Source organism: Culex pipiens, chromosome 3 (genome assembly GCF_016801865.2).
Source record: "Culex pipiens pallens isolate TS chromosome 3, TS_CPP_V2, whole genome shotgun sequence".
NCBI lineage: Eukaryota > Metazoa > Arthropoda > Insecta > Diptera > Culicidae > Culex > Culex pipiens.
The window spans coordinates 103,150,682-103,174,342 of NC_068939.1; the positions used below are offsets into that span (position 1 = coordinate 103,150,682).

Consider the following 23,661-nt stretch of genomic DNA (forward strand, 5'->3'; position numbering starts at 1 on the left):
CTATTCGGAAGCTAGAAACTGCCACAAGTGCCAAAATTCTGCTAAATTGTGTTCACACCGATCGCTAGGTCACTTTCACTCACACTCAAATGTCCTTTCATTTTCACGCTTTGATTTCCTGTTTTACACATTCTAATTTAAGTTCTTTTTTTTATCTGATTAACGTGTATCTTAATTTATGTTACTTTGTTATTGTCTTTTCTATTGTTTTCGTGTAAATGTTCGGACTCGCTTCAAAATTTTAGGGAGTAAGTGGTTCAATGCAATGCAACATTTATTAATGACGCTAGCGTAGAAATTGTTTTTTGACATCATACCTAAATGAATGACACATTTCCAATCATATTTTAAGAATATAATGATGGTGATTGGGGTTCTTCAAAAACATTATTTGAGTTGCCGTGTTCTATCTCGTGTGACGGCTTCTCTGAAAAATCTGTACATACTAGGACGTTACAAACTGACATTTGGTGAGCATTCAAGGGTTTGTTCCTTGATTAGTCGCCACATTTAAAGTTTAAGTTTGATCTAACTATAACATCAATTTTAGCTAGGGGAAATAGCCCCATTTTTGTCACAAACAACGTTTTGCGATGCAGTAACAATAGAATGTTGCTTGCTTTTTTTAATTTGAGCTGTTTCTTAATTTGGAATAGTCAAAAACACTTTATAATGTATTTCATGATCAAAGTGCTGATAGGTTGATAATAGAAATGGGCCGAGAAAGGGTATATTTCTCCCATTGATTACTTTTATACAGTGTTAAAAACTTTTTAGAAGCTGTATTTCAATTCCAAAGCTCTAGTAGGCTGAAACAGAACTTGATTAGAAGAGGGATATTTTCCCTACAGGTGACCGAGACTAAAATAGATTGAGAAGAATAGTACAGTGTCATCCCGTTTTTGGCAACATGATTGCAATAAACAACGTGTTTTTCTCAAGAATCAAATGATTTAATTACGTGGACTTTTTTTTGTTCCATTAATAATACATCAAATCGATAAGTCTTTGATGAATGGTCCCATGTATTTTTTCACATAAGTCTATATGATATGAGTGAGAATAAATAAACATATTTGTCATAAGCTTCAGAAGACTGCAAAATAACATAAATATTGGGGTGTTGCCAAAATCGGGAAGAAATGTTTGGAAGCGTTCTTTTATTACGTAAGGCAAAATTTGGGATTTTTGACCTCCCCCCCTCCCTTGGTAACAAATCGTAACAGATGAGCGATACCCTCTACCCCCCTGTAACGCGTAACATAAGTTCTTTTTGCTTATTTCTATAAAAGCATTCATGAAAACTTTGCGTAACATTTCGCAACAGACGTAACAGACACCCCCTCTCGCCTAACTGCATTACGTAATAAAAGAACGCTCCCTTTCCAATAACGGGTGTTGCCAAAATCGTAAGTTGATAAAATTAGGTGTTTCCAGCAACGTGATGGCACTGCATTCGTGAATCTATAAGTCCTCGGATTATTTACGAAAACCAACAATAAAGACTGTCCATTTATTTAATAACAAACATCATATCGCACTAATCGTCATACATCGTCTTGTGATGTGGTCAAAAAGAAGCAGTGGTCTAATTGAGATTTAAAAACCTGATTAATATACTGTTTTTTAGTTGTTCCATTCAATATTTCATCGGTAAATCGTTACTGATTTGCAATTTGCATCACTTCTGTTTAAAATTACGCCCTAAGTTCTGTTCCTTTTGTGTGACCGGAGTTAACCAAACAGAATTTTCACTGTCCAGTTGAAATATGCTAAAAACTTCGTTGGTCAGCGCGCCCGACGTCTGTGTAGCTTCCAGTAGATAAAATATGAACCGGACCGCATTCAACCTTTTTTTTTGCTAAAAATTACCCCCCTCAGCTATACGAGCAAATGTCACGTAATGTCACACACGAAAAATCTCAACCCACACCGATGCTGCTGGCTGAATGGCTGGCTGTGGTGAATGTGAAAAGTGTCTCAAACAGCATCTGCTCACGGCACGCTCGCCCGAAATGAATCGAGTTGTAGGGAAGCTTCACAGCCAGCGTGTGTTCTCGTGTTCAATGTCCATGTCTACATTTCCCGTTGAGCCAGCCAGTGATCGTCTCTTCTCTGTTTCCTTTACTCTCTTACTAATCACACAACTACATAATAGTATCATTTTCATTAGTTTGAGTTTCCCCTTTCGTTTTGTCGAAATTTTTACCATTTTCCAAAGCTCTCCAAATGTTAATGTATTTTGTTTAATTTCACTGTGGATGCCAACAACAGCGCTTCTGTACGCCACCATTTTCGGTCATGTAACCACAATCATCCAGCAGATGACATCTGCCACCGCAAAGTACCACGACATGTTGAACAACGTGCGGGAATTCATGAAGTTGCACGAAGTTCCTAAAGCGCTAAGCGAACGTGTGATGGATTACGTGGTGTCCACCTGGGCCATGACCAAAGGATTGGACACTGATAAGGTGGGAATGAAACGTTTCAGCTCCAGCAAAACTTTTGAATCATTACTGTTTGATGGAGACGCCTTGTTGCCGGTACAATGTTTTAGTCATTTTATTAAATTTTCAAATGGCTTCTTTACAGGTTCTCAACTACTGTCCCAAAGATATGAAGGCAGACATTTGTGTACATCTGAACCGGAAGGTATTCAACGAACATCCTGCGTTCCGACTTGCATCCGACGGTTGTTTACGGGCCTTGGCCATGCACTTTTGCATGTCTCACTCGGCACCAGGTACATTGCAAAATCAGTCTCACTTTCCCATCAGGATTCTCACTTTTCCCTCCCTGCTCAACAGGTGATTTGCTGTATCACACGGGCGAGAGCATCGACAGCTTGTGCTTCATTGTGACCGGAAGTCTGGAGGTGATCCAGGACGACGAGGTTGTGGCCATCCTTGGTAAGGGCGACGTCTTTGGTGACTCGTTCTGGAAGGATTCCGCGGTGGGGCAAAGTGCGGCCAACGTGCGAGCGTTAACTTACTGTGATTTACATGCGATAAAACGAGATAAGCTTCTCGAAGTATTAGATTTTTATCAAGCTTTTGCTAATAGTTTTGCACGGAACCTAATTTTAACGTATAATTTAAGACATCGATTGATATTCAGGTGAGCACGAACGATACTAGTTGAGGACATTGCGATCTTAAATTTTGGGATTTTTCTATTCCACCGCAGAAAAGTAGCAGATGTTCGAAGAGAGAAAGAGCTGGCTGAGCGTCGTAAGAACGAACCGCAGTTGGGCTCAAGCCAAGATCACCTGGTAAGAAAAATATTTTCAAAATTTAGAAGAGCTCAGCAAAATGCACAAGGAACAAAGGAACAAACTGGTTCCACTCAGAGCGACGTTGAGAAAGGAGACACTGATACAGACAAAGGAAAGGTGAATATTACAAACTCTAAATCAAAATTTTCCGATACCAAATCAATAGAACTCCTGCTCATTGTGAGCAAACGAGCAACATGTTTAGTAGTGGTGTACAGTATCAGTTGCTATTTAGAACCGTTATATCCTCCGTTGTTAGTGCAAATACCAGTGCGATGAAAGTGGAAGATAAATTGCAAAAATGTGTATCAAAATATTGATATTAGTCGTGAACAACCATATAGTATATAGCATTACCAAACCATTTATATGTTGGATTCTCAATTTGTTAGTCACCTTGTAGCACACATTGCCTTGATTGTCGTGTAGAGATATTATGACGAATGATCGACACCAAGTCCTGAACCATATAGTTTTATCACAACAGTCGATGTAACCCTTTTTATCGTTATATACATCAAGTCCTGAGTTTTTCGGTTTGTTTTGTGCACGTGCTTTGTTGCCTGACTTTGGAACCATTAAATGTGTGAAAAAAATATATACTAATTCAAACCATAACAAAAAACAAAAATAAAACGCCGTACAATCAAAATTATTCTCGCCTTATTTCAGCTGCCAGCCAAGCTAACGCTAACCGAAGATTCTCGCGTCCTTACAACCGTCCCATCGCCATCTCCATCGCCGTCGCCCTCGTCTGGACCCCCGTCGGCGAAAGGGGCCCGAGCAAGCAAATGGGGTCGTCTGCTCGGTAGTTCTAGTGTTGATTCGGCCAGCGATACAAGCACAAAGGTAGCCGTGTCTAGAAGCTTAAGTGCACGTGAAAGTTTGCGTGAAAGTGCACAAGTTAGAGCTAGTAGTAGCTCAAGTAGTAATGGCGGTCAAGGCAATAAGGTAGCTTTCAGTGTGATTGTTTGCACAGTGATGCACGTTGAGTCCCATTCTGTCACGCTGTTTCTTTATCTTTTTTTCTTTTTCCTGTCTTGCATGTGTGATTTTCCCCATCAACGGTTCAGATTTTCCCCAAAACTCCGAAACTCACACCAAATCCGGCCACGTTGGCCCGGCAAGACACAATTGACGAAGGTGGAGAGGCGGATCATGCTCCAAACCGAACTGAACGACCCAGCGTGGTGCACGTGGAGCGTGAAAGCTCCAAACCTCCAACCCTTGAACGGCAGCCCACCGAGAGGGATCGTCTGTTGGACACGACGAGCGTCAACAGGGATCGAGAGCGAGAGAGAGAACGGGAAAGGGAGCGAGAGCGAGAGAGAGACCGCCACATGGAACGAAACCTGTCTCTCGAGCGGGAACGACAAATAGAAATGGCACAATCCAGAGCTACGACATCCGACACGTACGACACCGGTCTCCGGGAGCAGCCTTCAACCCTGGCACAGCGCGATTTGATTGCAACAGTATTAGATATGAAGGTAGATGTGCGCTTGGAGATGCAACGCATGGCACAAAAGATGGCGAGGATCGAGGAACTGCTCGGCGATCTTCTTGGACGGATACAGATCGATTCGTCTGGACAAAGCTCGCCTGGGGACATGGCCGGTACCAGCATGGTTCCAACTTCAACTGCAAACGCAAATCCCTCCAGTTCCAGCAATCCACCGGGAACCCTCCTGAATTTGACCTCCACTACATCCGGTGCAACTGGAACCACCACGTCCACGGTGACCGCCATAAGTCCCGGTGGAAACGGTTTAGGACCAATCTTACTGCGCAAACGACGTTCCAAAAGTCGAAAAGCGCCTGCACCACCAAGGCAGACTCCCGAACAGACCAGACTTCTCGATGCGGAAGTACCATCATCCTCTACCCGGAAGCGCGAGTTCCTCTAGCCCCGGATTCTGCTGCGTCATCAATCAGACAACACCGAATAAACAGTGTTTTTTTTGTCCAGCTACTCTTTTCCACCTAAACGAGATCTGTTTGATGACGTCGTCATTTCCCGTCGCTGTGTAGTAATGTTTTGCTCAAAAGTGTAAATATTTTCAAAAAAAATTTGCGGTCTGTTTTATGCTTTTAGGAAAGACTTTCGAATTTATCTCAAGTTTAGCTGGTCCGACAAGATGTTGTCTTGTCGAAACCCGAATCTGTTTCCAAATATTCTACAATGTCGAGATGAGTACATTGAAATGACAATATTTGCGACACCGTCATCAGGGGTGACATTGGGTCTGAGGGGTGAGATTGGGTCATACAAAAATGCTGAAATTTGTATGACCCAATCTTACCCCCAGACCCAATGTCACCCTTGATAAAGGTATTGAGTTTGGGTTTGGAGTGCCTTTGCTTTTCATATCATGCTAAATTTTTTCACCTTTCCAAAATGGCTAAAGCCTAGTATACAATAGGAAACTTGCAGGATCGCAGATGCAAGCGCAAGTTCTAAACTCAATGCCAATGACAATGCTGCGGTGTTGCGGTTTTGTACTAAAATCGCAGACCGCAGGTTGCAAGTTCTAAATTTTTAAATTAAATGAAAATTTTCGCAGGATTTCTGCGTTGCACTTCAAACGCAACCCATTGCAGATTCCCGCAGGAAAGTCTGCGTATTTTGAACGATTTTTCTCCAATCCTGTCATCGCGGCGCAGTGCAGGATCGCAGCAGTTTCCCGATGTAGATCAGGCTTAAAACTAAAATTCTATTTCTATGGGGTGTAGAGTTAGGTAGCTTTCTTGCGACGACACTGACTTCAATTTTGTTTATTCAATATTGTATGCCCTCCATAAGTATATGACTCTACAAACTCTGACTCCAAAACCAAGTCCCAAAATCAATAGAAACACATCCTTTGGTATTAAAATGAGTTTTGAAGAAAAATGCTTTTTTAAATTCAAATCGATATTACTATATTGTGTCAGCGAATTGAAAAATTAACAACTGCAATACATTTTTGGACAGTATTTCGCATTGACAAACGAAGAACATAAATATTTCACTAAAAATCTGATCATCATGATCGAAAAATCTTACAGAAAAATCATCAAACCTAACCGTAACACACGTAACAGCATTTTTATACGACAAAATTATTAACTGAATCTTCCTAATCACTTTGATAAACTTTTCACATCTATTTGCTTTAGTATTATTGATCAATTCTAACGGGAATTGTACTTAGATTATGAACAAACATCACTTGAATTATTTACCACAGACAAACAGATAGATTATATGTTCCGAATGATGTAATCTCAATGATCAACGCTAAACTGCTGATCAGTGTAAGGGGCAATCATTACATTCTCGATATAAGCCGTATTTGTACACGATTTTTAAAATATTTAATATAATAATCAACCTTAAGTTCTATTCCAGCACAGCCATAAATGCTTTGGAATCAAAACATTATTTTAATCCTCTGGAGACTGATTTCGTAACAATCATTTCATAAGCTTGCAACCGTTTGCATTAGTTTGAGTTTTTATACAACAGACGTTTCGAACTTTCTACAAATAAATCAAAATGCTTAAAATTCGATAACGAAATTTAGTTTAGCGTGTAGGGGTTGAAAATGGTTTCGGTGCTCTTCTGATACGGTGGAGAGGACTTGGAATGAGTATAAAATAAATGTACTTGATTTGCGTAGTTGATGACGAGATGTGTACATAAAGACTTTTATAGAAAAATCGCGATAGGAACGGATAACAAGTAACAGTTTTTAAACTCGAAATCTTTGAGCGTATTAATGCGGGTGACGGTAGGATAATATTTGTTTTTTACTCTCGATAGCAAACACGTGTGATAGTATTTTAACGTCTTTTAGTTGGTTTTCAATTGTCAATAATCGAATGCAACCGCAGTGATATAAAAGAAAAAAAATCATGCTACTAACTTTAGTTGCAACTTAGGCTAAACAAATTTTAGTAATAAAATTGGAATTACAAACGCAGATATAGACATTTTGAATTTCACAACGCGTAGTTTAAAACCAAGTTTAATGATCGTAAGAAAACGATCTCTTGTTTGTAAAAAAAAACTACTTCGCCTTAAACCGCTGATCGGTTACATGCACTGCATAATCAATCATTGTTATAAAAATAACACACTTGCGTAGTGAACTCTTCATACAATTATAACATGATACGTTCTAAACTGATCGAAAGAGAGGATTCCTAAATCTGATAAGCGATGGAAAATATAAGAAGTTAGTGTAAGCCTTGAATCATTGTATTTAGTAACAAGAGAGAAATTAATTTCGTAGAATCTAGTTCATTCGCTCAATAAATTAACTTCACTTAAAAAATAGTATCAAGTATAAGAAAACTTATTTCCAATCAAATTTCAGTAGTTGTATGAGTTCATTAATTGCGTTCAGTTTAGATGAGAAATATTGGAAAACTTTATTCTGCATAAAAATTATTTAATATCTGAAATAACGTTCGTTTGTATCATACAACAAACTTCACGTTCATTAAACCATCTTGTACAAAATGAAATAAACATGATGATTGCCAGGCAAAACATAATAGGGCAATGCTAAAAGTAGATCAAAGCTATAGGTAATTATATAAAAAAAAAATCACAAAACATGTTGATGTATATAACACGAGAACACATTATACAAGTATATATATTAACAAAAAACTGAACAATTCTAAATAAAAGCAGTGACACAAAATTGCAACCAAAAAGTTGTTTTATTTACTTACATGAGTTCGATAAACGAAACTCGATTGGCAATGCCACACAAATTTTTGCCAATTTCAATTTTTATGTAACCATGATCTCCGAAACGCGGTCCCCACGAGTTTTTCACCAAATAGTACGGAATTGTGCCTTCCAGATTGTAGCCGACAATTTCCACCGCATGATTCAGGTCTTCGTAACTTCCGTCGCAGTGATACTGGACGACCCCTCCCAGATAGTACTGCCAGGAGGCGGCATTTACGGCCGCTACAATTGGTCCTCGCGTTGCCAAGTAACGCAGCATCAGGTGTTCACGATCAACTAGGCTGTGATGAATGTACATTGTTAAGGTGAAATTACATTTTGTTCTAGCTTTTACCTAACGCAGGAGAATTTTTCCACCGCCATATAATCACCCACTGTAGCATTTTGGAATGCACATTCGGTTCCATTTTTAAGTTGTTGTGTCGTTTCACAGTCTTTTAATGTGTTCAGCTTTACATTCGATTCCCTCATCCATTCGAGTAAACGACATGTATCTCCTCCCTCGCAACCATAGTTTCCATTGCCAGCACAGTTTATCACCTGTTCGATGCACAAATCTGTGGCATTGCTCTGAGCCTTCTTTATGGCCGAAATTGACGAAATCGTATCAACGACACTAATTGCCCAACACGCCCCACAACTTCCTTGGGATTTCACTGCCGGAATCACTCCTTTTTCTCGCCTAGAATTATGGATGTGTTTACTCAGACCAATTACTTAACAAGAAATTAAACTTAGTTTACCAATCAACGACCTTTGGCAGTAATTTTGGGATGCGAAGATCTCTTCGAGCTCGTGAAAATATAATATTATCTTTCATTTCAGCGCTTTTTGATTCGATTGTAAACTTGTCCAACAAACTAGACCCAGCAGATTCGAATCCTAGCGCAGGATGCTCATGCTTTAAATCGGCCAGATTGATCCGCAAAAACTCCTGGTCCGAAAGATCCGCGTACTGCGTGATGCCATAAATTGCGGTATCATTTTCAACGCGATGTGCGTTCAACGATGCTATCTTGTGCAGCGATGAGCGAAAGATCTGAAATCGGTGCTCGTACTCGCGCACGTTAAATCGATAAGGTTTCTCGTAGAGCCTAATAAAAATGTCAAACTTCCTTCGTGCTTCAATAACCGCGTTCGGTTGTAGATTGAACGGTATCATTAGAAAGCACAGCGTCACTATTATCAAAATCATAATCATTTCGATGACTTCAGACATTTTTGAACGCGGTTCAAATTTCACAACACTAACTAAGTAACACCGAACAGTAACGAACGTTCAATCCAAACTGTCTTATTCCGTGAGGACGCCTTTGGAAAGATGAGCTGTTTCGTTTGCCCTTATCACGTTTAACCCCTGATGCTTCCCTCAGTGAGAATCATTGCCAGCAGCAGATCACCTCGTAATCAGTACGAGTAGCGTGGTATTTGTGTACGCTACTCAAGATCAAAAGCAAAGAACAAATTATTCATTGAATTTCCTAACATTTCATCAATGGAAACCGTTTGAATAGGACATCATATTTGAAACAAAGCCATCTGCGCTACCAACACACAGGTTTTGAAGTCTCTGTTGCACTCAACTATTTACTGTTTTTCTTAATGTTGAGATTTAATCATGCACTTTAGTATTGACAAAAAAACAAATTTGAAGATTTTGTTAAGATTCCTTTTCTTTTTAGTAGCGATGATTTCAATTTCAATATGAAAAAAACCATACAAGGTTCTTTACCAAACTAGTTCTCCATACAATGTTGTGTGATATGTTGCTCGCCTCTTGTTCAATTTATTAGAAAAACAAGTGACCTAAAACATTTTGCATTTACATGAACCTTAATTAAATGCTTAAGTTTTAAAATGAGAAGTCCCTATGTAAATATGTTCAGTAGTCCTAAATTTCTCCAAAAGCATTAGAATAAAACCGATATTCCAATGGATTTTTTTAGTATTAAAATTACATATGTTTGATTAAAATGGCGATAACTTGTAACTATACCATATATTTGATCATTTGGGATGCTCAATTCTTTGTTTCATTACATTTTTTAACCCTTTCCAGTTATTTTTCAATGATAGAACAACTCCTGACAATTTCAGATAGATTGGCGTGGTTTGCATATTTTAATTTTAGTAAAAGTACACATGATTTAGACCAAACTGCATTACTAACTCATAGGTATGAACATGTATATGAGACATTTCTATAAATATCTGTTCATCGGACTTCTCAATAGCAGCAACAACTAGCATCTCTGGATTTTATTTGGTGTAAAATGTTGGAATCAATCTCGTGTTTTCAATTTATTTCAATTCAAACGAAAACGTAAGTAGACTGCTGCACTCTCCTCGCTAATCAGATTTCAAAATGATGCACTCAATGGAATGCTCCGTTGAGTTGTTTGGCTCGGTGAACAGGCGATCCCCAGGCAAGATTCAACGCTTTTTGCATCTCGTCCGTGAGAGGGGGAATGGAGCCACGTGGAATTAAGAACGTCGACAAGTTAAACAGATCTATAAACACTTTGTAGCGATCGCTATAAAGGAAACACGTTTGCTAATGAAATCATTTAAGCTTTATGTTTTGTCTTTTACCTTAAAGTAGAGCGAAGATATTGATACCCGGATGAGCCACCCGTTCCTAGCTGTTGAGAGCCGATCATTCGCTGTACCATAATCACGTGGTTGTCTGTAAAAAAGAAGCAGCATGGAGAGAGATAATTTCAAAGGACAATAAACTACATACATCTCCACTTGGTGATTAGAGAATCAATATCCATCAGTAGCATCAACAGCTGGTGCGGCTGGCTGAAACGTGGCTCATCACGATAGAACGTAATCATAATTGCCCCTTGCAAGGCACGATGGGTGAATCTACGATCACCACGTGCAACCAGCGCGTCATGCACACTGGCATCGAAGATAGATTTGTACACCTCACGACGCTTCTCAATGTCCATGAGTCGGTATGTCTTCACGTTCTCGTGTTCTTCCTCCTGCAATTTTACTTATGTAGGATTACAAATATTATTTAAATAACTTCAAACTAACTTACATTGGCACTAGCTTCTTGATCAGACAGCAGCTTTTCCACGCTTTCCTGAAACTTTCCCCAAAAGTTGAATCCATCTACTTCCAAACCGGGCGTTCGCTCCAACCATTTCTGTACCATATCTGCCAAAGAAGGTTCACTTTCGGTGGCGGCTAGTTTTTCGACAGCCTGAGGATCACTGGCGAAAACTTCCCAGTACTTTTGGTTGTACTTGACGCGATGTTCGGTTTTCACGCCCAGCTTGTTCTCCAGCAGTCGGAACTGCAGACTCTGGAAGCCAGATGCTGGCGAGAGGAAGTCACGGAAGTCCATGAAATCGAGCGGAGTCATCGTCTCCAGAATGGGAACCTGATCGACCAGAAGCTGAAACAAAGACAATTTATACTTTTTTTATATGTATTAGGGTGCCCAGAATATGGGACTTTATCTCAAAACCTCGCTCCACAAGCAAAATATTGTTCCTGGGGCTATTTTAGGTCTCTGGGCCAAATATGAGCAGAATCGGTCAACATTGATACTCGAAGGTGAAGTTTGTATGGAAAAAATCGAAAAAATGGAGCAGAGAGAAAACGCACGAAAATATCAACGAAGCCGACTTCCTGCGTCTTTTCAATTTTCCCTCCGTTTCTTTTTCAAGCCGGTAAGTTCTTATGTTACAACTGCTTCCGTGGAAGATACCTTACAAATGCGGTGCGTTTGTTCATGCTCATTGGGGTTGGGGATTTGTCGAGTTAAACTGTTAAATCCACAAATATATACCGTTATCAATGAAAGTTAACGCATAAAAAATACCTTGTTAAAACTAAATACAAAGAAATTTTTTTTATATTCAGACACAACTCTTGTTTTAAGGGTGCCATAATGCCCTATCCTTGTGGATTAAACAATTTATGCCAAATAAGTATGGCTTCTTGGTTGCTGCTTACCTTCAAAATCATCACAATTCGGTTGAGGCGTTTCAAAATTTCAAGCGTGCGTGATTCCTCCATGTGCTCCGTACTAAACAATTTTCTAATGGAGTCCAGTTCAAAAATGATTTGCTTGAACCATAGTTCATACGCTGGAATGATTTTAAAATCGATAAATTTGACTCGAACAAGATAACATAATAATCATAATAACCTTGATGCGTCACGATGAAAAGATGCTCATCGTGAACCGGCTTGTTGCTTTCACTGGAAAGCATCCTTTGAGCGCTCAGGACCTTATCTAACATCAGATATTCCCCGTACAACATTCCAGCTTCCGCTCCCAAACGTTCACCGCTCTGAGCATCCCTGTAAAGCATTCCATGGAAACCATATAAGCACTGAGTTGAGATTAAAGAGATGAAAAAAAGCCTCTGGGTTTTAGTTCTTTATTTGTTTTGTGTGCAAGTCGAAACACAACCAACCACATGACAAATTAAAATATTACTTTTATTTGCACGTGTATGCCATTATTTTTAAATCGTTAGTCTTCTGCTCAATTAATATTCGAGATAACGATGAATGAAATCTACTCTTCGAAAGCCAAAAAACAAATTACTACTGATAGCGGCTCATTTGAATTAGTTATTCTAAATTCAATTCACTTGAAAATACCTTACCCATTATGATTTCCGATAGGACAACTCATCTTGTCTTCAGTTCACTCAACAAACACTGTACAGCTACTGTTTCAAAGCAGGTTAGCAACTCGAAGCCGAACCGATCGCGCCAACGTCCGAAATTGTACTGACTGACGGAAACATAATCCTGTGCCGGCTGAGACGAGTAAAGTATAGCGGTGCAACTTGATAAGACACCACTACCGTTGGGTTTGTGTCTACCGAGGAGTTCCCTTCTGACTGCAATCGCCATGCAGGAGGCACGTCCCTGATATATGATGTGTACAAATAATGACGTCAAGCTTTATGGGGATGTTTTGAAGCTCGTCCGGAAAGATTCGCTTGGTTTAATCAGCAGCAGGCTTGGCCGAATGGTTAAGCTGTCCGCTTTGTAAGCGGATGATCATGGGTTCGATTCCCATCTGCTCCAACCATTCATCGGATGGGGAAGTAAAACGTCGGTCCCGGCCTTGGTTGTTGTTTAGGCCGTTAAGTCATTCGAGGTATGAGAGTCGTCTCCCTGCTATAAGTACAAACAACACACCAAACCAAACCTGCTCCGGTGGAATCGCTGGCAGCGGTTGGACTCGCAATCCAAAGTTCGTCAGTTCTCTAACCCTGGAGTGGAAGGTTCCTTGGAGTAGAAAGAGGTTTGGGTGCCCTCCCCATTCAAGCCTTCGGACTCCTAGGTTCGAGCAGAAACTTGCAATAGAGACCACAAAAGACCTGGGGGTCCGTGAATGTGGATGGTTCGATTTTTTTTTGAATCATCGTTTTTTTTTTAAAGATTAATCAGAAATTAATCTTTTTCTCACAAAATATCATTTCCAAATAAACAGAAATTACAAAAAAAAAAAAACAATATAAAAACGTGATAACGTTATTGAAAATCCGCCAACATTGTGGGTTTAACAACACGGCATTGGTATCCGGGTTTCGAAGCGTCCGGGAATTCGAAGCATGACTTTATTGCGACTGTAATTTCAGGATTTCGGATTCATCAACACATTAATGTTTTTTGGCATTTTATTTTATTGCATGTATGTGCATTCTTACACATTTCCTTGTGTATTGCACAAGTTTTGTTTGTGACACATTCTCCGGCACCTTACACCTTAGGATGAAATTTTGAAAAGCGTGTATGAGCTATTTGGATATTTTTCCTCAATTCTAGACTACTTGAAGCTTCAAAAATCATGGTTTTCATTAATTGAACTTTTGAATATCATTATGTACAAGTTGATTAAGTTATGCAACAATTTGTGATAAAATCAGCGTTTTAAAACATTTTTCTTAAAACTACTGGTTTTCAGCGAAATAAAATCCAAAAATTATTCTTTTAATTGCATTTTGTAGGTTTTTAGACGTACTAAACGGAAATGTCATGGATTTACAGTTTATCTTAAGGTAAGTATTTTTTCAAACTAGTGTAAGTTTACCATTTTATTGCGTTGCAACGTCACGAAAAAGGGACAGTTGTTTATGTCAATAGAAAACTAAACATTCAATCATTTTGATATTTCGGATGCTCTTTGTACTTGGAAAGAGCTTTCAAATGCAACCTAGAGCGACTAAATTGGTTGTCTAGATCCAAAGTTACAACAGGTTTAAGTTTGCGTTGCAACGTCACGAAATTTTAAATCATATTGGTCACATGGCAAAAAAGGTGTATGCGTAGTTGATTGTTGGAGATCAAAGGATAATAAATATTATATATGTTTTATATAATATTTCCGAGCCTATTTACAGAAAAATTGTACATGGGTCATTCACAAATTCCGTCACTTAGGTTTGTAGCTACTCAAAAAAAGTAGGTATTTTATAAAACTTGTTGAGTAAATCAAAATAGACCGATGTGGAATGGGGAAAAATTCTATAACTTTCAAAAAATAATCACGTGGTTACTGGATGGCCCCTTTATGATAAACTGATTTATGTGAGGGTTCATTCTAATACAACGCAACGATTTTTTTAATCGCACACCCTTATGTAGGCCAATTGGGTACTAAAGCCCTATGTAAATTTTTATGTACAACCGTAAAAAACACGAATAAAAACCATTTCTGATCACTTTTTTTCATTTTAAGCAAAATTTTTTTTTGACAGGACAACATTTTTTCTATGGATTAACTATGGTTCCCTTGGAACGAGCTGTCAAGTAGGAGCTTTTCTGTCAAAAAGGACCGCGAGGTTAATTTTTCAAAATTGATTTAAAAATCCATTTTAAACTCTTTGTGGTCGTACAAAGGGTCATTGTACTCAGAAAAATAAGCTTTATCGCTATAAACAATAATATCAGCAATCTAAGCTTCATTTTAGGACCCAATTTACGGTGAAATTCACCAAAACAAACACCAAACTGTCCTTCGTGATAATGGAATAATACAAATGTTTTTTTTACTTTGAAAATGCTTGGAAAACTTCGTATATCGTACTGCTACTGTGAAAGCGGTATAGGGGGAGGGGGGGGGGGGGTCTAACATGGGCGGGCCAATCAATTCACATGTCCTTGTACTGTCTATTAATGTCTTATAATAAAATCATAACCTGAAGTTGCTCAAACTAACAAAAACTATGATTTATTTTGAAACTAAAATTTCGTGACGTTGCAACGCAACGAAAAACCCTGTTTTCAAAAACAGTGCGTTGCAACGTCACGAAATGTTAATGGTCTTTAAGAATCGAGGTGTGATTTTTTCGAAAAACTAATGATTGCATTCGATTTGTTGGCCAATTTTACACTAAAAATGGAAGAAGAACTCCAAATTTGCCATTTAACAGAGCAGAGTTAATGGCGAAACATGAATTGGGTCAGGATTGAGAAAAAGTCACGCGTTGCAACGTCACGCTACATATTCCCCTCTCAAAAATAGAATATTCGCTTAAAATAATGTTTCAACATTGTTTCTTATAGGAAATTTAATGTACTTTCCGAATCGGTTCCGAATCTGTAATAGTTACAGCCGAAATACTGAAAAAAGAAAAGTCAAAGCGTTGCAACGTCACGGCGGAATGAGTCTTGTATTCATGATTACTTTTGATTCAAATCCATGTAAAGGCAACATCAATAACAACAATAACTAGCGCTACCAATAATAATTATGCACGTATACAGCAATTCCCCACGAAAACAGCATGATTCGAAAAAAAAGTTCTCCGATCGGGCTCAAAATTTTTCTGGGGGATCCTTGGCCGAAAGTTGCGTCTTTTAATTACGAAAATTTTAGTATCCTAACATGTATAGGTCATCGCTGAAATTTTAAAGTTATCGCAGTTTTAGTGAAAAAAGTCGATTTTTTCCCGTTTTCGTCATTTTCCAATTTTTGCGCGTGGCGCGTCGAAAAACACAGTTTTTATTTTCAAAAAATCGTATCTCAGAGTATCGAAAACATAACTTCACCATTTTTTGATATGTTATGTGAAATTTTCCGAGGAATCCGATAAAAATATTTTCAGACATAGGCTCTTTGGTCCCGAGACCTTCAAAACAGCATTTTAAGTTTTCATATGTTAAGCTAGATTTTCGAAACTTCTTACTATTTTTCCCAAATAGTCAAACTAATCACCTTTCTTTTGCGTCTAGGACAGCTAAAATCGGATGAAATGGCGCGGAGATATGATTTTTTGAAAAAAGTAGTTTTTGCGAAAATCGATGAAAATTGCCATTTTTCGGACCACCCTAACACGGCGTAGGTCACCCTAATGGCCAAACAAAAAAATACGGGTCTAATTATTTCGGCCAAGGATCCCCCAGAAAAGTTTTGAGCCCGATCGGAGAACTTTTTTTTCGAATCATGCTGTTTTCGTGGGGAATTGCTGTATAATAATATCTTTTTTTCGAATATATATCCATAGTTGCATAAGGGTGGGGGGGGGGGTCAAAGGCTGTATAACGCACCATACATTTTTAAAAATTTGTATGGAAACATTGTTACGAGTCTAAAATTTTTTTGTTTGCGTGACGTTATAAAAGAACGCTCCCCTTTGCTATTATTTGCTCTAGATAACATTTTATTTTTTGTACTTTTAAAGTATCTACTTTACACTTCTTTAATACAACATTTGACACGATGTTTCATGCAATGTTGTATGCAATGTCAAGGGTCATTTAATTACGTAGCAGAAACATGGGGACCATCCACAAACTACGTGGACACTTTTTTGGAAATCTCAAACCCCCCCCCCCCCCCCCCACATCGTGGACAATTTCCATACAAATAAAATCTTTCTTGTATGGAGCGTGGACAATCGCCAAAGCCCCCTCCCCCCCCCCAAGGTGTCCACATGGCTTATGGATGGTACCATATCCATTTTCAGCTTAATGACTTCCAGCATATACAGTAGGGTGGGTACGTTTTTCAAAAAGTTCTCGGATCAAGTTTTAGTATGGTTCCCCTTGTAGGGCATGCCCATAGGGACTTTCATGCCAAATATCAGCTCATTTGGTTGTAAACTGGCTGCGCGCATCAGGGTTAAAGTTTACATGGGAATTACTATGGGAAATTGGAACTTTTTGTTCAAACGCTCCTACAGGTCTGGGAAAATCACGCGCCAACTTCTGGTATGGGGTCTGGGTAACACTTTTCCCGAAGAGAGCATATGGATTCGTTGGCCCTAGACCTGGCGCATCGGCAAACAATCCGATGTCTCCGTAATCAACGGTTTTCCCTCAAAAAGCATCAAACTTTCCTTAGCATGCTATGAAAGCTTGATGAACACCGCGACGCCATACGTCAGGCAGCTACCACGTGGGTGAGAAACGGCTGGAATATTTAATTTCAAACCTTCTTTTATCTAGAAAATGATCATTTCGAGTAATCCTGATAGCTGCCTGACGTATGGCGTCGCGGTGTTCATCAAGCTTTCATAGCATGCTAAGGAAAGTTTGATGCTTTTTGAGGGAAAACCGTTGATTCCGGAGACATCGGATTGTTTGCCGATGCGCCAGGTCTAGGGCCAACGAATCCATATGCTCTCTTCGGGAAAAGTGTTACCCAGACCCCATACCAGAAGTTGGCGCGTGATTTTCCCAGACCTGTAGGAGCGTTTGAACAAAAAGTTCCAATTTCCCATAGTAATTCCCATGTAAACTTTAACCCTGATGCGCGCAGCCAGTTTACAACCAAATGAGCTGATATTTGGCATGAAAGTCCCTATGGGCATGCCCTACAAGGGGAACCATACTAAAACTTGATCCGAGAACTTTTTGAAAAACGTACCCACCCTAATATACAGTGAAACCTCTTTTTACGCGATACGTTATGTTTTTCAATTTTGTCAATTTCTCTGGAACAACGCAACATTTGTGCAATCCTTAAATACATTCTGTAGGTTTTGTTCAGATCTACAAAACGCTTTTTGAAGCTTGCAAAAATATTCTACGGTTTAAGAGAAATCGACGAAATAAAAAGCGTAACGCCTCCGCGTAAAAAGAGTTTTCCCTGTAATACAGTTAAACTTCGCATAGTGCGCAGGCGTTACGCTTTGTATTTTTTCGATTACTCTAAAACGACATAATATTTTTGCAATCTTTTAAAGCTATTTGTGGTTTGGAACAAGACGAACAAGTTGCTTCAAAAAAAATGTAAAAATATTATGTCGTTTTAGAGTAATCGATCAAATACAAAGTGAAACGCCTGCGCACTATGCGATGTTTAACTGTATTCCAATTTTAAAAATAAATTAATGTTTCAAATTTAAAAATTCAAATAGATGAGTAAAACATCTACTACCAGACTCAGTACATTATTTTGCCCGGCTAAAAACCTATCTTTAAACCAGAACATATCAAAGTATAAAACAGACATGCACAGAGTTTTTGATCAGTTTTCCATTAAAAAGTCGAATGTTATACATCAAAATTAAAGAGCCTACATCAAGCAGTGCAGTGTAACTCCCAGGAGTCTCAATTGAGCTATCAAGTCAGAGTTGCAATCGAGAAGCGAATTTGAAAAGACTATAAAATTCTTAAATAAAAAAAACTTTGCGAAACTGATGCTAATCTGATAATTTTCATTATTTTTTTCTTTCTTCTGTGAAAAAGAAGGAAAAAAACATTTTCATAAAAATTCATTACTATTTTTGTCAAAAAGATAGTAAGTGCACGGAGAAAAAAGAGTTCCCAAAATCGTGAACATGCGTTCATGAAAATTTGAACCACGAACAAAGTGTTTGATTTTGGGAACTCTTTTTTCTCCGTGTCACAAGCCAGTAGGTATACAATTGAAGAATATGGAAACGCATAAATTGAAATTTCTCATTGAATTTATAATTATGTCGTGTAAAAATTCATGTTTTTTTGACATATACATATAATCAATATTTCGATCGTTGCTGGTCGTGCTCTGTTTCTTGATATGAAGAGCTCTCTTTGTAATCTATTTTTTCTTCGTTTAAAATAATGTGTGCCTTCCGGAGATGATTACTTATCACATAAATGTAGATCAAACCAGCTGCTGCTAACATTAACAATGAACAAAAAAATGCTGCCAGAGATATCCATAACCAATTTAGAGAGTTATCATCCTGAATTATTGTTTGTGAAGGTGCTTTAGTTGATGCTGGTGTATTTTCTGTTTCCATTGAGCTTGACGTGTCAGTAGACGTTTCAATGCTTGCATCGGGTGATGCTATTTCCAAAGATGATGTTGTTTCTACAGTTGAAGGAGTGGATTCCTCTTCAGTGGTTGAAGTTTGTGGTTCAACATCTGTTGTAGTAACTGGAGCAAATTCATCAATTGCTTGACATTCGTTGGTCTCCACTTCATAGTTGAAAATTGTAAAGTATTCAATAGCTAAATCACTGCCCGTATTCATGTTGGCTTCAATTTGTATCTGTTTGAGGGTATATAATAGCAATTAAAGTAAACCTTAATGCAATCGCAAAAAATACCTTGGCACGCCGAACAGGATTGTCCATTCGCTCTCTGAAAAGTCCCCAATTTGAAGTTCCGTGTTCGGTTTTCCATCGAATAACAACAATCGGGTTCAAATTGTTGTCCAGCTTATCCAAATCAAGCACTCGGACTTCTAGTGTAGCACCAGTGTTTAGCATCAAACTATACACCATTCTCAACTCACTTTGACCGTTTAAACTAAATGTTTGTACAGTTTCCCCACAACTTAGACCTTCCCATTGCGTTGAAAGATAGTGTTCTGCGTTTGGCCGATATGGCCTAAATTTGAAAGATGGTGCGTATGATTTTACTACAAACTCTTGAATAAAGCTACATCTTGATAAGGTCGAAAGTGTTGCTGAGTCAAAATCCACTCTTGAACAGGATGCATCGTCAGTTGAGCACACTTGGAACATGAATATCATACTTAATAGAATTAACCACAAATGCTTTCCACACATTTTTCGAACGTTTTCCTGAAAGGAATGAATTTCAACTGCTTCCAAAACGGTGCAAACTCGAAAGGTTTCCCGGCGAAGGCCTGTCTATCAATCAAGCTGTCCGTCGAATTGATGGTATTATCAGCTGTTACACATTATTTCCCGTATATAACCAGGCTGGATTCGCCGATCCGTATTGCATTCTCGATAAAAGTCTTACCGGCAAGGTGCTTTACAAGCGATCTATGCAATTAGAAAAAAATCTTGTTTATAGTAGCAATTTGGACAGACTACTTCAATAAGACAATACAGTTTTTGATTCGAAACCAATTCAAATATACTTGTCAGCCAAGTTATAAAGTTGTATTGATACCCTGGTTACAATGACCTATAGCGAATAAAAATCATCATGATTGCCCTTATTTCGCAAACGCTTTTTGTGTTTGTGTTTGAATAGAAAAAAATTGTCAAAAATTGACCTGTGACAGCAAAGCACAATCATGACAAAATGATGGATATTTCCATCCAACAAATCTTTTGAATTAACATATTTCTTGTATTGAACATAAACTGATATGGAATACAACTTGGACAAAAATGTGTATCGATAATTCAGACAAATCAAGAAGTAATGATTTTTCTGATCTGCACTTTAAAAAAATTGTTATCCGACCGTAAATCCTGCTAGAGGAACGATAAAAAATCACATTTTTTCCAAGTTCAGTTAACATAGCTCACACAGTCATCGGTTTATCTATAACGAAGGTTGCTACATATATGTTATCAATTTTTATCAAAGTTTCTCACATTCAGTCACAAGTCACAACATCTCAGTGCCGGAGCGGCAGACTTTCCAATTCCCTATCGGTTCGATATTGCAAGCATCAAAGTGTCAAGAATACGAGCAAATTACATTCCTAGAACAAAAGTATGACACTATTGACGGCGAAACAAGTTTTTTTGGTAGCGCTAAATTTTCTGTGTGGAATTGGCGCCATTAGAGCCTCATCGAGACAGCTGAAGATGATTGCAGATCCCGATGAACGTGAAAATTTGATCGTCGGAGTGGATTCCAGTGTATCCCAGATCGAACCCTTGGCAGCCTCAACTACGCCGGAGGTCGCATGGATGGTGACGGCCATAATATTTATCGTGCTGTTTGCCCTCGCTATCATCCTAGTGATATACCTTTGGTATTTGCGAAATTCTAAGATTAAAGAGCTACGAGCATTGCAGACCTCGCGCGACGATAAAAATAATCGGAATGTGTGGTATGGAGGATCGTACATTTAGTGTTGCTCTCCTATGAGTTTAAATAGTTTTAATTCGACGGTTTGATAATAAAGTTTTGGTTCAATCATTAAATGCAAACTGCTTTTTTTTAAGTGATCAAAAAAAGCGCAAGTAAAAAAAAATTTCGCTGATTATTAATTTAATTTCGTCGAGATTTTAGAGATTTTGCTCTCAACATAAAGTTTCGGAAATTTTTTAACATGCTTCAGAAACACGTTTCATGCCAAACAACTATTCCAACAAATCAACAAACAAGAAGTGCATTCAAAGTTATGCTCTGATAACGTCATGATTCGAAATCCGGACACTTAGTAGCATATCATTTTTGTTATAGCTAGCATAAACTCATGTAATAAGTTGGAAATGTAGAAATATCATCAGGATGTAATATAAACAGTTATTTTTAAGAGAATGCGTGCAAAATATGTCTTTTCTAACCATATTTCATCAGAATTTTAAAAATCAAATGGCTTGTGCTTATAATCCAGGACACTGAAGAAGGTTGATTCTAAAAAAGCGTCCAAACAAATTTTAAATGAAAGTTGATGTTGAAATTCATCAAATATCACAGTTTTGACAATCATTATGTGAATGTGAATCCAAATAATTTGTAAATCAAGATGAGAGTTGCATTGTTAAACTTACAATTTTATTGGATTTTGTGGAAATATTTCATCGCACACATTTAATGACACATGTCAGGCTGACGTTTGGCGATGAAGTGTCAATCCTGTCCAAACTTTTTACCGACATGTCACGAGAAACCTTACCGATGAATTGTTTCGAAAAAAAATCCACCAACATTGTGGATTTAACAACACGGCTTTGGTATCCGGGATTCGAAGCGTCCGGGAATTCGAAGCATGACTTTATTGCGACTGTAATTTCAGGATTTCGGATTCATCAACACATTAATGTTTTTTGGCATTTTATTTTATTGCATGTATGTGCATTCTTACACATTTCCTTGTGTATTGCACAAGTTTTGTTTGTATTCATGATTCAAATCCATGTAAAGACAACATCAATAACAACAACAACTAGCGCTACCAATAATAATTATGCACGTATAATAATATCTATTTTTCGAATATATATCTGTACATGTGGTGCAAACTGATATCACATGCTGATTCGGTGTTTTTCATATCACTCTCCTGAAACTATTTTTCGCCGTCGCGATTTTCGTTGTAGAAGCATTATCGGACCGAAACTATAATTTCAATTCTCTGGAAGACAGCCACTTTGCAACGAGAAAAACTCTTATATAGTGATAGAGGGAAGCTTAAACGGGTTCTAATTTGTAAAGATAAACTCCTAAACTGGAATGTATAGTCAGCTAAATAGATAAAAATGGAAAACTTAACTGTAAGAAACATATTATAGGCGTACTTTAAACAGTAGTATTTTTGGAAAGATTAGAAATAGTTTACAAAAGCGTAGGCGTTATGTTTGATTGGTGTATGTTACGCATGATTACGTTCATGTTCTTACTTTGCTATCTTTTTCATTTGATCTGTTTGATGTTTCATAGAGTAGGTAGCATTGTCCGCTTTGTTAAGCAATGCATCGAGCTTACCAAGCTGACAGGTCATCTTTTGTCCCAAATCCGTGGCAGCCGTTTTGGCGACACTAGCATCCGAAGCGTTCTGAACTTCCTTCATGGAATCTAATGTTTCAAGAGCATCGTTGATCGAACTAGATGTAGCCTCATTAGCTTGATCGCCTGAAGCAGCCCCTTCGCTGGGAGTTGATGGCCGGAATTTAAGCAAAGTTGTTAAGCTTCCACAAGCAACCTACAAACTTAAGATTAGTTTTCAGCTTCTTTCACGTTCAAAGTTAAACTACCTTAAATTTGTTGATTCGTTGTTGAGTTATTGATAAAATACTGTTTAGTTCATCCATCTTTCCAGAAGTACTACCCATTTGTTCATCGTTAAGATCCACTTCCTGCTCCAAAAAAGAATGATATTTTCAGAATGTATAGCAAAAACAAATCAGGTTCACGCCCAGAACCATCATTACCGTCAACTGGTCGGCCAACATTTCCTCTTGTTCCGTCTCCTTGCGGAGTCTCATTTTTTCCTCAAACTCTTCGCGATTAGGCTTCTCAACGCCCAACAGTTCAGCCCGCATGCATTCGTACTCGTACGTTCCTTCAGCCATTGTTTTTTGTTTGCTAAAGTTTCTTTCACTGCCCAAAATGTGCTGCAAGACTAAGAAATCACTAGTTCTTGAGGGCACACGCTGTACGGTTCGGCACGTTCCTATCTACTAGACACGGACAACAGTTTTCACTCACGTATATAAATTGTCATCGCTATCGATTTTATTTAGCGTAAATGTCGCGTAAAGCAACTCAAGAAACATG

At 38.3% G+C, this 23,661-nt stretch overlaps 5 protein-coding genes across 7 annotated transcripts in view; 1 reads left to right on the forward strand and 4 right to left on the reverse strand.

Moving 5' to 3' along the window:
* LOC120418241 (potassium voltage-gated channel protein eag) overlaps positions 1-7,984 on the forward strand; it is a 39,818-nt gene extending 31,834 nt beyond the window's left edge. Inside the window, exons 13-18 of one of the 3 annotated variants that reach the window (XM_039580552.2) lie at positions 2,275-2,474; positions 2,596-2,746; positions 2,811-3,120; positions 3,190-3,394; positions 3,950-4,228; positions 4,351-7,984. In XM_039580552.2, coding sequence (XP_039436486.1) covers positions 2,275-2,474; positions 2,596-2,746; positions 2,811-3,120; positions 3,190-3,394; positions 3,950-4,228; positions 4,351-5,184 — 1,979 coding nt within the window. In that variant the 3' untranslated portion in view covers positions 5,185-7,984. The remainder of the gene's footprint in view (positions 1-2,274; positions 2,475-2,595; positions 2,747-2,810; positions 3,121-3,189; positions 3,395-3,949; positions 4,229-4,350) is intronic. The other 2 variants (XM_052711102.1, XM_052711103.1) reach the window with 2 other exon arrangements.
* On the reverse strand, positions 7,967-9,333 carry LOC120418245 (cathepsin O-like). The gene is made up of 3 exons (XM_039580559.2): positions 8,768-9,333; positions 8,359-8,706; positions 7,967-8,305 (listed from the first exon to the last, which is right to left on the reverse strand). Exons 1-3 carry the CDS (start codon positions 9,241-9,243, stop codon positions 7,999-8,001), a joined length of 1,131 nt encoding a protein of 376 aa, XP_039436493.1. The 5' UTR covers positions 9,244-9,333; the 3' UTR covers positions 7,967-7,998.
* A 977-nt stretch (positions 9,334-10,310) lies between these two features.
* On the reverse strand, positions 10,311-12,870 carry LOC120418244 (tryptophan 2,3-dioxygenase). The gene is made up of 7 exons (XM_039580557.2): positions 12,662-12,870; positions 12,196-12,350; positions 12,000-12,133; positions 11,077-11,436; positions 10,768-11,017; positions 10,617-10,710; positions 10,311-10,558 (listed from the first exon to the last, which is right to left on the reverse strand). Exons 1-7 carry the CDS (start codon positions 12,688-12,690, stop codon positions 10,399-10,401), a joined length of 1,182 nt encoding a protein of 393 aa, XP_039436491.1. The 5' UTR covers positions 12,691-12,870; the 3' UTR covers positions 10,311-10,398.
* Positions 12,871-18,907: 6,037 nt separating this feature from the next.
* LOC120418265 (uncharacterized) lies at positions 18,908-20,115 on the reverse strand. The gene is made up of 2 exons (XM_039580582.2): positions 19,554-20,115; positions 18,908-19,495 (listed from the first exon to the last, which is right to left on the reverse strand). The coding sequence occupies exons 1-2, from the start codon at positions 20,016-20,018 to the stop codon at positions 18,977-18,979; spliced, it is 984 nt and encodes a 327-aa protein (XP_039436516.1). The 5' UTR covers positions 20,019-20,115; the 3' UTR covers positions 18,908-18,976.
* A 2,176-nt stretch (positions 20,116-22,291) lies between these two features.
* On the reverse strand, positions 22,292-23,594 carry LOC120418246 (uncharacterized). The gene is made up of 3 exons (XM_039580560.2): positions 23,316-23,594; positions 23,139-23,240; positions 22,292-23,086 (listed from the first exon to the last, which is right to left on the reverse strand). The coding sequence occupies exons 1-3, from the start codon at positions 23,454-23,456 to the stop codon at positions 22,781-22,783; spliced, it is 549 nt and encodes a 182-aa protein (XP_039436494.1). The 5' UTR covers positions 23,457-23,594; the 3' UTR covers positions 22,292-22,780.
* Positions 23,595-23,661: the final 67 nt, after the last annotated feature.